Source organism: Rana temporaria, chromosome 12 (assembly GCF_905171775.1).
Source record: "Rana temporaria chromosome 12, aRanTem1.1, whole genome shotgun sequence".
Lineage (NCBI taxonomy): Eukaryota > Metazoa > Chordata > Amphibia > Anura > Ranidae > Rana > Rana temporaria.
The window spans coordinates 128,446,859-128,459,832 of record NC_053500.1 but is presented as its reverse complement, the minus strand read 5'-3'; the positions used below and the strand labels follow the sequence as shown (position 1 = coordinate 128,459,832).

At 46.9% G+C, this 12,974-nt stretch overlaps 1 protein-coding gene across 4 annotated transcripts in view; it reads left to right on the top strand.

Annotated features, from left to right (window-relative positions):
- Nucleotides 1–12,974, top strand: part of SOGA1 (suppressor of glucose, autophagy associated 1) — a 145,806-nt gene that overhangs the window by 42,751 nt on the left and 90,081 nt on the right. For all 4 annotated transcript variants that reach the window (XM_040330661.1, XM_040330658.1, XM_040330657.1 and 1 more), the window contains exon 3: nt 7,802–7,960. In XM_040330661.1, coding sequence (XP_040186595.1) covers nt 7,802–7,960 — 159 coding nt within the window. The remainder of the gene's footprint in view (nt 1–7,801; nt 7,961–12,974) is intronic.

The following is a 12,974-nucleotide window of genomic DNA, read 5'->3' as shown; positions in this document are numbered from 1 at the left end:
GTGCCCGGCGGACATCGCGGACGCCGGGTACGCGCACCAGGTCCTGATGCGCACGCGCCCGCCCAGGACGTCATATAGGGTCCACCCGGAGGCAGGGTTCCTACCGACGTCATTTTACAATGACTCGGTAAGGAAGGGGTTGTAAACTTTTTTTTATTAAATAACAAACATGTCATACTTGCCTCCACTGTGCAGTTCGTTTTGCACAGAGTGGCCCCAATCCTCGACTTCTGGGGTCTCCCATCTGTGCTGGTAGCCCCTCCCCGCATGGAGTGTCTACATTAGAGAAGGCTCACCCGTGCAGGCTCGCTCCTGGGTCCTGCTTCTGTGTACATTCACACAGAATGCAGGCCCCGCCCCCCGGTGCCCGCATCATTGGATTTTATGAACAGCAGCGGGAGCCAATGGCTGCGCTGCTATCAATCTATCCAATCAAGAGCTGAGACAACGAGCAGAGAGAGTGTCTTTGCCGAAGGAACGAACGGGCACAGGTGAGTAAAACGGGGGGGGGGGGGGGGGCTACGGGCCAGTCAGTGTCCGAAATTTTGTTTTCACTTTGATGCATAGGATGACAACCCCTTCAACGCTATTCGCCAAGGCCCCATTCACACCTGAGCGTTTTGTAGCTCAACGCTTTAAAATTAATTATTCTCTATGGCGATGGTTCACATCGCCACTTCAAAACTCCTGTTTTGGAGCTTGATTGAAACTAGGGGGGGTCGACCGATTTATCGGCGGCCAATTGTTTACGTTTTTTTTTTGAGAATCCGCATCAGTGAAAAATTTGCTGATATTAACGTTTATTGCTTCAAGGGGTTGTACTGGGGTGATGCCTGCAGCTATTCATCTTTTTTATGTATAATTGGAATTCATTATGAAATGCGCATGAAAGTTCACAAGTTGCCGTTAGAAATTGGCCTCCTCTGTTCCAGTGGACAATGAACAAAGGAAGAGGACTTCATGCTATTATCTGGAGGCAAATGAGGAGATGACTCATGGAAAATGACAGCTTAAACCCTACAACGGAAGTCCTGGCTTCATCCAAGTTTTGCATATCATACTTGGTTTATTGTGCTTTTCTGTAGTTTTAAAAGATATCTTGAACTTTCAAAAATTTGAATATTGCTGCTACGCTTGTCCTGCAATGTGGATTATTGGCTGGAGCCTTCTGCTTACAATACCCGCCTTGCCAGCCAATTCAGAGCATACCACTGCTCATGGCAACATTTTAATAGAGGGAGTTGAGCTTCACCCCAGCACCTTCATTGGGTCAAAGAAGAAGCCTACACTCTACGGGGGCAAGTAGGGGCAGCCTTTCTCAACCTTTTCAACACTGAGGAACCCTTAAAATGACTGGGGGGTCCCCTGCAAAAAAATTACTATATCTACGACTTTGAATTCATCAGTGTGTGTGTGTGTGTGTGTGTGATGGTCAATGGGAAGGAATGCTCCTTACACTTGTGGTCATGGCGAAGAATTGCCTCCTTACAGATAGGTTTCCACTGACCGTTTTAGCTATATAAGAGGCAGAAAATTGGTTGGGAAACCCAGCAATAGGGAGTGGCAGAAGGCCACAAAGAGCCTGCCTCTCTGAGGAAGTCAAAATGTGTAGCATACAGTACCTCCTGGTTTTGGAGCTTCTGGGGTGCATCTGCAAACCCCTTAAGATATACGAAGGAATATCAAGGTGTACACTTGTTTTAAATTCTGTCTATTTAAAGTGGAGTTCCACCGGAAAATGGAACTTCTGCTTTTTGGAACCCCCCCCCCCCACTCCGGTGTCACATTTGGCACCTTTTCAGGGGGGAGGAGGGAGCAGATACCTGTGTAATCCAGGTATTGGCTCCCACTTCCAGGCATAGATCGCTGCGGTGACCTACGCCACGTCCGGCGCCCACTCTGTCCCCGCACTGTCTTCTGGGAGACACACAGGTCCCAGAAGTAAGCAGGGACCAGTGGGATCGCGCGTCTCGTGAATGCGCAGTAGGGAGACGGGAAGTAAAGCCACAAGGCTGTTTTAAGGTGTGTTTATTTTATTGACACTTTTCCTCCAGGTGAATGGGTAGGGGTACGATGTACCCCCATACTCATTCACCTAGGGTGGGGGGCTGGTATCTGGGGGCCCCCTTATTAATGGGGGCTCCCAGATTCCGACAACCAAAGGCCAGGGTTGTCGGGAAGAGGCCCTGTCCTTATCAACATAGGGCTAGGGTACATGGGGTGGGGGGGCCGCAGGGCACCCACCCCCCAATGTTGAGGGCATGCAGCCTGGTACGGCTCAGGAGGGGGGGGGCGCTCGCTCGTCCCCACTCTTTTCCTGACCGGCCGGGCAGCGTGCTTGGATACGGGTCTGGTATGGATTGTGGGGGAACCCCCACACCGTTTTTTTCGGCGTAGGGGTTCTCCCTACAATCCATACCAGACCTAAGGGCCTGGTATGCCCCCGGGGGGGGGGGAACCCATGCCGTTTTTTTATTAAAAATTTGGCGTGGAGTTCCCCCTCATGATTCATACCAAACGCTGCGGCTAGAATTGGCGGAAATTCAAGTCGGATCCCCATCGCTTCTATGACGCGCTCGCTGGAATGTACCTTTCCTATTCCAATGAGTGCGAGATGTCGGCACCATGCCGCCGAGAATCAGCGCGATGCCGTCGTGCTGGAAACACATTCTCGGCGACAGGTACTGTGTGTATGTATATGTGTGTGTGTATGTATGTATGTATGTATGTATGTATGTGTGTATATATATATATATATATATATATATATATATATATATATATATATATATATATATATATATATATATATATATATATATATATATATATATATATATAAAATAAATGTGAAGAAAAAACTTGCACTACCCACTTCTTCCTATCACAGCGATATGGAGTTAGTTTACAAGTAACAAGTTTACAACACAGGTGATTTATTTAAAACCATAAGAAAATATATATACAGTAAATAAGTAGGTACAAAAGTCTATAAGTCAGCAGCCACTTAAAAGACCGATCATAAAATGTGTGTGTGTGTAATTTTTTTTTTTTTTTTATGGTTTACCAAATAAGAAAGGTTAAATAAAAGAAACTGACCTTTTTTTCTCTACTATATCATTTGCAATCTTTCTTTAACCAGCGATTTCTGGAATTGGGAAGATAACAGATGGTTAGTTTGACCCATGGATCGTTTTCTCCGTAATATTGATTCTTTCATGTTCATTCATGTTGACAGGCCCAGTTTAAAAGATGCTACCTATAATTTTCTGTTGTGCCATGTATCATTAGCTGGTGATTGACAGCATGGTTTCTTACGCTCCTTTGTAGTCTGGTGCTGTTTAATTATTTAGCCTACATTTTCATCTAGCAGTTCATATTAATCATCCTCGTTTAAAGAGATAATTTGCTAGGTGTAGCGAAACATTAGTGCATAGGAAACTGAAAACAGATGTGCACCTACACGTGTGTTTATGTATTTAAAAGGCGACACTAGACAAATGAGTGAACATGCCGTTGAACTTGATGAATGGGTGATTGTAAAGTCTTGTGTTTTAGTTTTATAGTTAGAAATAAAAAATGTTATACTTCCCTGCTCTGTGCAATGGATTTCCACAGAGCAGCCCGAATCCTCCTCTTCTTGGGTCCATCGTCGATGCTCCTGGCCCCTCCCTTCTGTTGAAAGTCCCACACAGCAAGCCGCTTGCTATGGGGGCACCCGAGCCGAGCAACAGCTCCCTGTGTCCATTCAGACACAGCTGTGGCCTGGCGCCGCCCCCTTTCTCACCTTATTGGCTGACTGACCGCAGCGGGAGCCAATGACACCATGCTGCTGTCTCAGACATTAAAGAGGCGTGTCCCGTCTCGTGTGATGGTTTTTTTTCCCCCATACTTGCCTTCTCTGTGAGTTGCTTTTGCACAGAGCAGCCCGGATCCTCCTCTATTCGGGTCCCTCTTTGCTGCTCCTAGCCCCTCCCTCCTTTGAGTGCCCCTCAGCCAGTAGCTTGCTACAGGGGGCACCCAAGCTAAGTCCAGAGCTCTGTGTATCCATTCAGACATGGAACCCCAACCTGGCCCACCCCCTCTCCCCCTGATTCACTGACTGACTTTGACAGCCACGGGAGCCAATGAGGCGGATGCGCTGTCTCAGCAAATCAGGATGAGTAGCGTGGATAACGCACATTAGTGCGGCTTGGCATTGGATTTGACATGTCAAATTCCATGCCAAATCTGCGACAATTGGCGGCACTGGTACCGTCCTAATCGGTGCGGCGATGCACCGATTTCCAAAAGTAGTTTCTGTACTACTTTTGGCAATTTCGGGGCATTGACATCTGTGCAGAAACCCACACAGGTGTCTCTGAAATCAGGACCGACATGCTACTACTAATGGCGGCGATCAGCGTTTTTTTTTTTTTTTCGTGACTGCGACATTATGGCGGACACTTCAGACAATTTTGACACATTTTTGGGACCACTGTAATTTTCACAGCAAAAAATGCATTTAAATTGCATTGCTTATTGTGAAAATGACAGTTGCAGTTTGGGAGTTAACCACAGGGGGCGCTGAAGGAGTTATGTTTCACCTAGTGTGTGTTTACAACTGTAGGGGGGTGTGGCTGTAGGTCTGACGTCATCGATTGTGTCTCCCTATAAAAAGGATCACTCGATCGATGCAGCCGCCACATTGAAGCACGGGGAAGCCTTGTTTACATACATACCTCGTCCCGGATCGCTCCCCGACGATTTCCGACAGCCGCATGTAGCGGGGGGGGGGGGGGGTGGTCCCGATCGGACCCGCGGAAAGGCAGGGACGTACGGGTACGCCCATATGCCTGTACGTGCCATTCTGTGGACGTACATATACATGCGGCGGTTTGTGGACGTACATATACATGCGGCGGTTGTTAAAGTGTTACTAAACCCACAACAGTAAAGTGAGTCTGTATATGCAGTAAAGCATGCTTGTTTATGTGGAACCTAATAATCCTCTGCATTGTGTAAAAAGGCTGTTTGATCCTGTATGCACAGCTCCTCCCCTTCTTGCATTGCCCCCAAAACAGGTCTGGATAAGACAGAGTTGGTGGAGTCAGTCTGCACATGCTCAGTTTGGTGTGTATTGCTAGAGAGTTTTTGTTTTTTCTTGAGAGTGCACAGGGCCAATCGGCACTGTCCAGACAGAGGGTCAGGGGCATCCTGATAGGACAGCCAGTGCAGTATGAAAACTCCTCCTACAAGCTTTAATCAGGCACTGATAGAAGTCACAAGACTGCTATATACAGCTGATGAGAAAAGCTATTTAGCAGTTTATATTTAATAAAGTAATTGAATTTCCATGTTCTATGTACTGTGGGAGATCAGATATAGTGAATGCAGGGTCCTGGGTTTAGTAACACTCTTTAACTTTGGATATAAAAATAAATGGAAGAAGTTCTGCTGAGAGACTCACAATTTCCACCAAATCCTCCTCTCCCTTGTTTGCTCTTCCACAACACTGCACACCCAGCCTTCCCATTACTCTCCAGTGTAATCCAAGTCTTCACACTTCTGCTCCCACAGTAATTAGAGCTTCCTCTCCCAGCCATGACCCCGGGGTTCGAGGTTTCTTGCTCATGCGCTTTGTATCTTTAATCACAAAACATTCCCTTCATTATTTTTCTGCAGTCATTGTGGCCTTCTCTGTACAAAACTGGAGGAAAGAAATGACCGCCCTTCATAAAGGATCCTGCACAGATTTTCTAAAGACGGATCACTGTAGAGACCTGTATACATCAGTTCGATGTGGATTTTTGTGACCTATAGGGAAGGAGAGGACAGGGATGGACTGCTCATAGGGAGTTTCCCGGTGGGCCGGCTTCAGTGACAGCGGACCGCCACCCCCCTCCGCTCCTCTGTCTCTCCCTTCCCGCAGCGCTCACCTGGGGGGGACCAGAGAAGCAGGGGGAGGACCAGAGGAGCAGGGGGGGGGGGGGCGACAGAGGAGCATGGGGGGAGGGGACAGACAGCTGACTCAACAGCTATGGCCTGGGAGTTTCTCACTTCTGCCTAATCTTGTCCCATAAGGGGGGGGCACCGAACTGATTCTTTCCCCCGGGTGAAATGATGTCTAGCTTCCCCACTGGTACTGCCTATAAGAGTACCAGTACCAGCCATTCTACTCTAATAAAGTAGAGCAGGAACAACTTTTACAAATCGGCGCTGCAAAATCGGTGTCGCACCAATTAAAACGGTGCCATTGCTTCCAGTAGGGTGCGACTTGTCATGCGATTTGATCACTCAATTCGCCCAATGTGAACCTAGGCTAAAGGGTGGCCAGAATGCCCAGACTATGGAGTCTGGGTCTCCCGAGGACCCAATGATCCAACCAAACCTACAGGGGGATTTATCTATCTGTGCGGTTAGGCTGCTTTCACATTGGGCAGCGGAGGTGCGGTGACGGTACAGCCACGCTATTTTTAGCGCCGCTATACCGTCGTATTTACTGCGATATTCGGGCATTAGCGGTGAGGTTTTAACACCCGCTGGCGGCCGAAAAAGGGTTAATACGGGCGGTATTACTGCGGTTTCCCATTGATTTCAATGGGAAGGCGCAGTATAGGAGCGGTAAACACACCACTCCTATACCGCTCCAAAGATGCGGCTAGCAGGACTTTTGGAGCGGTCCTGCTACCGCACCGCTTCAGTGTGAAAGCCTTCGGGCTTTCACATTGAAGCCTGCAGGGCATGATTTTTTCATGCGGTATAGCAGCGCTATTTTAAGCGCTGTACCGCCTGAAAAACCCCCCAATGTGAAAGGGGTCTTATTGTGGACAGAGGAATCTGGTCAGCTGTGTGGCCAGCTCTAAGTCTGCCTAAGGCTGCATTCACACTATAACGCGGCGTACGTGGCGTATTTTGCTGCGATTTGTAAACTTCTTTTTTTTTTTAACAAAACATTTACATTGATGTCTATGCCGAAAGCCGCCTGGAAAAAAAGGGTCCGGGACTTGTTTTCAGGTGGCAGGCGTACGGCGTTTCGGCGTTCGGCGTGAGATGTGAACCATCTCATAGACATCAATGTAAATTCGCCCCTCCAGCGGCACGAGCATCGGGCGTAAATACGCCTAAGTGTGAATGCAGCCTAAAGCTGGTGCAGCTGCTGCTTCTACCTATTTGGGCTTGACCTGTACGCCAACCTGAGGACAGGGCCAACCATATAAATAATGGCAGGACACAATCTTCTCGCTCTGGTGCAATTAAAATCAGACATCTAAGCTATTTTGTATCCAGTAAACATTTTTTAAATAAAATCATCTTCCAGTAGGGGGCAGATTTCTTCCTGTCTAGTGGTGTGTTTGTCTAAAGGGGGGGAAAAAAAAGACTTATCTTTTTGGCTCCTGGCCTGTGATTCCAGGCATGTACTTGCTATCAGACGACAATTCTTACTAGCCGTTTCTAAACTACAACATATCTCTGCTTGTTGTTTTTTCTTTCTTTTTGCCTGAGATACGTCTGTGTCCAGGAAGCCACTCCTGCTGTATTCCAGAGACTAGAGGCTGAAAGTGTGCATAGGCTTCCTTCTTTTTTTTTTTTTTATGCAAAAAAAATTAAAAATCCCTCATTCCTTAGATTGTAAACTCGAATGAGCAGGGCCCTCTGATCCCTCCTGTATTGTATTGTAACTGTACTGTCTGCCCTAACGTTGTAAAGCGCTGCGCAAGCTGTTGCTATATAAATCCTGTATAATAATAATAATAATAATAATCCTGTATAATATATGAAAAAAATAATAATCTAAATTCTTTTTTTTTTTTTTTCTCAGGTGGCCAAAGATGTCTCCATTCGCCTCCACAATGAATTGGAAGTAGTTGAGAAAAAAAGGGCGAAACTGGAGGATGAGAATGAAGAGTTGCGGCAGCGACTGATCGAAACCGATCTGGCCAAACAAGTATTGCAGAATGAGATGGACAAAGTGAAGGAAGTAAGACGGCTCGGGTCAAATGCATGGAAGGAATAGATTTAGTAGATCTGTGTCTTGTATACGGGGCTTTTTTTTTCTTTTTCAAAAAATAGATGTGGGTACTCTATTGTTTATTGTTTATTGCTTGTATAGCGTAGAATCACCCGAAGGTATCGAAACGCTTCCAGACATTAACAATTCACAGCAAGACCGAGTGTTACAAGCATAAATTAACATAGTAACAATATAAAATATGTACCACAATCAAAATCAACTAATAAAACAACAATATCACACCATAAAACCAAAACAGTACAAAAAACCATAGAAATGACTCTATACACCCCTACCTACTTTTATAAACCGTCCCTAGTCTCCTCCCTCTGTCCACCGCCTAGTACTGCTCCTTTTAGACAATACAGAGCAAAGTATTATTTTGTGGTGTATGGAATTGGAATATGATGATAGATACAGGTCCCCCCACCAGCAACAGGTCCCCCCACCAGCAACAGGTCCCCCCAGTAGCAATAGACCCTCATTTCAGGAACAAAATACACCCCCCCCCCAACAACAAAAGACCCCTTCTAGCAACAATAGGCCCCCCTTCAGCAACACCACAAGTAGTAATAGACCCTCAAACACACCCCAGCCCCCTTTTTCCAGTAAATACATTCAGTGCTGATGGTGACGGAACTGCGTACCCCCACATTCTCGCAAAAAAAAAAAAAAAAATTATATATATATAATTTTATATATATATATATATATAATATTTCAGTGTTTAAGGTTCAGTCCAGACGAGTCTGATCCAAAAAACGGAGGTTCACCCTAAAACAATTATATAGCATTACATCCGGCATACTTCCGCCATCTACAGTATGCTGGAATTTTTTTCTCCCGTACATATCGTTTATTTTCCCCCCGGCTTCCGGGTTCTGGCTCCCGTGGGCGTGGGCGTTCCTATTGAGAGGTTAGATGATTGACGTCTGGTGAAAAACTTCCCTTGGTGCATAAGGCGCGTCACCAGTTTTCTGTAAATAGCCAACCTGCGAGTCTGCTCTATACAGCGCCAGAACCCGGAAGCCGGGGGGAAAAATAACGATAAAACGGTATGTACGGCAAAAAAAAACGGCATACTGTAGATGGCGGAAGTATGCTGGATGTAATGGTATATAGATTACATCTATATCCGCGCTGTGTTTGGACCACTGCGCCGACATATACAGAGCGCAGTACACTCGGGTATAGTCGAGCAGGCTCGGCTCTTCTCACGCACAGGACGTGACCACGAGAGGAGCCGAGCCTGCCCGACTATACCCAAGTGTACTGCGCTCGGTATATGCCGGCGCAGTGGTTCAAACACAGCGCGGGTATCGGCGTATATCGCGCACCTACGATTTTGCCCTGATTTTCGGGGCAACAAATTGTGCGGTATACGCCGATAAATACAGTAATTTCTCTCTACCCTTTGGGCTGATTTTGCTGATTTCGTGTTGGTAAAAGACGATTCGCGCTTTTCAGTCTTCATGCTTTTCAGTCTGTTACAGCGTGAGGAATGTGCTATCTCCATTACAAACGCTAGTTTTACCAGAACAAGTGCTCCCGTCTCATAACTTGCTTCTGAGCATGCGTGTTTTTTTCCCCGTCTTTAAAGCCCACACACGACGTGAAAAACGACAAGAAAAATTAGAGCACGTTCTAAATTTTTAATGCCCATTTTTCACGACAAGGAAAATGCTTTGGAGCCTACACACACGATCGTTTTTTAATGACCAATTTTGAAAATGGCATTTTTCTCGTCGTGAAAAACGGTCGCGTGTACGCGGCATTCGACCTTTTCATGTGGCCTTTCCTGATATCCATATTATAGAGCTGAGGGTAATGTTCTATTTCAGGAAGATCTACCTTTGTTTGCTCCCTATGTTGAAGCATTCCATTTCCTAGCTTTCCGACTAGTGAATTCATAGGGCTCTAATCCTTTAGATCTGCCTGCAGAAATAGTCTATGGCTTTCCGAGCGCTCTTCCTTTTCTGGCCGGCTGAAATGAGGGAGGGGAAAGAGAAACAGATTAGATCATAAACAGCTGGAAGATATCTCGAGCGGCTCTCGTTTTTTAAAAAGAAATCTGCAGAACTATGCGCTGCTCGGAGATATACAAAGGGAGCTTTCAAAAAATGCTCCGCGTTTGAAACCTGGCAGAGGGCCAAGTCCTGCGAAGAGCGCCAGATATCTGCGAGGCGCACATTACTGCCATTTTAGGAAAGCGGGGTTAATTTCCCCGAGTATTTAATTTTAAATTTAATGTGATTCACTTGCGATGGAATAGCCGGCAATTTCGTTTTGTCGACTGATCCAAACCAGAGGGTGGCTGCTGATTGCCTGGAATTAAAAGTGTAAAGCATCCAGGATCTTTACATTGCAGAAAAATCGCTAATTATACTATTGAAATTCATAACAGTGGGGGGGATTTACTAAAATTGGAGCACACAGAATCTGGTGCAGCTGTGCATAGTAACCAATCGGCTTCTGCAGCTTAAGCTCTGACAATAAGCCCCTGTACACGGATGCGACTTGTCATGCAATTTCACAGCTCCAAATTGCATGAAAAGTCGCACCCAATTGTTGGCAATGGAACCTTTCAAATCTGTGTGCAGCTGACGTTAAGGTGCAGCACTGATTTGAAAAGTAGTTCCTGCATTATTTTTGGCGAATTCAGGCGCGACTTGCATAGACATCTGTGCATGAAGTCGCACAGATGTCAGCCAATTTGCACTAATATGCGGATTTGAAATCGTGCGATTTCAACTGAAGTGGCGCGATTTCAAAGCCGCATTCGGGGTGAACCAGGGCTTGAAACCTGGAAGCTAATTTTATACTTTTTATTAAAGTGGTACTAAAGATTCAGTTTGTTATTTAAAAAAAAAAAAACATGTCGTGCTTGCCTCCACTGTGCAGTTCGTGGCCCCGATCGTCCTCTTCTGGGGTCTCACGGTGGCTCTCGCGGCTTCTCCCAGCAATAGCTAACCCCCTCTGGGAAGCTTTCTCCCGAGGGGGTTACCTTGCAGGTGCGCTCCTGTGTCATACACTTCGGTGTACATAGCCACCAAGTGAATGAAGAGCCGACAAGACGTGGGGAAAGCAACGCGGGATTGCGCCCACGGAAATTCGGGGGCTGGGGGGACAGGGACACAAGGGTTTACAACCCCATTAAAGTGGTTGTAAAGCCTTAAGGTTTTTCACCTTTAATGTATTTTATGCATTGAAATGAAAAACCTTCTCTACTGCAGCTGCCCCTCTCACGGACACCAATGAGGCACTATTCCTCCGGCTGGCGCCAATGAGGCACTATTCCTCCGGCTGGCGCCAATGAGGCACTATTCCTCCGGCTGGCGCCAATGAGGCACTGTTCCTCCCGCTGGCGCCAATGAGGCACTGTTCCTCCCACGGGGCGCCAATGAGGCACTGTTCCTCCCGCGGGCGCCAATGAGGCACTATTCCTCCCACGGGCGCCAGTGAGGCAATATTCCTCCCACGGGCGCCAGTGAGGCAATATTCCTCCCACGGGCGCCAATGAGGCAATATTCCTCCCGCTGGCGCCAATGAGGCACTATTCCTCCCGCTGGCGCCAATGAGGCACTATTCCTCCCGCTGGCGCCAATGAGGCACTAATCCTCCTGCTAGCGCCAATGAGGCACTATTCCTCCCACGGGCGCCAATGAGGCACTATTCCTCCCACTGGCGCAAATGATGGGGTGCCATTGTGGACCCTAGTGGTTTGGGGGCGCCATTGTGGACCCCAGTGGTTGGGGGCACTATTCCCCTCATTGACGCCAATGATGGGGCCTTGTTTACTGCCATTAACACCAGGGCATTTTCTACTTTTACTGGTTACAGTCTGGCTCCCTCAAAGTCCACAAGACTGTAAACTGACCCTTTGTTTAGAAAGTTTAGGCACCCCTGCTCTAGGAACCCTTCAGGACACCTCAATTGACAGTTGCCTCTAAAAGATGAACTCTGAGCATTTTATCCATGCCGGTGTCTAAGCATCATCCTATTTCTGGGCTCTTCTTCCAGCTCCCAGTGCCTGAAAACACATGTAATCATCAGCATTGTGCAGTGAAATGGAGCATAACTGGGAAATCTAGGATGATCAAATGATACTTTTGCAGTCAAATGGAATGCTTTTTTTTTTTTTTTTATACATTTACTTTTTTCATTGTGGAGCAGCAAGATGCTGATTTTTATATTGCTAATGTCTCTTGCAATCTACATAAGGTTACTATGACTCCATCCCTTGATAGATAAATATTGGTGGATACAACACAGAATACTTCACTCTGACAAATCCCCGAATGACGCCGCTGATTTCAGAACATCTGCCCTTGTCAGGTCAACTCCCTTTATGTGAATGCAGTTTTACATATCTGCTTGGGTTTAATAGTAAACCTTTATTTATGGACTCTGGATGGAAAAGCGGGATGTTTCCTATAGCAACCCATAAGATGCTGCTTCAATTTCTAAATTACTTGAAAATGTGATTGCTTACTATGAGCTGCACATATTTGTGAACTGACTTATCTTCCTGCAGTATCGGTTTTACATTTTAAAAACAAAAAGGAGAGAAAGCGCTGCTACTTACCGTATTTATCGCCGTATAACGCGCTCCCGCGTATACCGCGCACCCCTAAAGTTGCCCCGAATTCTGTGGAAAAAGTTTTTTTTTGTACTTAGTTTTGGTGTCTTGCTCGGCGGCCTCGTCGGGTCCGGCGTCCGTCTGCGGCTTCGGGTGTCCTCTTCGTCGGGTACGGGTCCTTCTGCGGCTTCCGGGGGTCCTCTTCGTCGAGTCCGGCGTCCGTCTGTGGCTTCGGGTGTCCTCTTCGTCGGGTCCGGCGTCCTCGCGTCCTCCCCGCTCGTTTCCCGCGTCGAGTTTGAATACTGCGCTGACATATACCGAGCGCACTACACTCGTGTATCGTCGGGCAGGCTCGGCAACTCTCGCGCTGACGTCCTGTACGCTCAGGACGTCAGCGCGAGA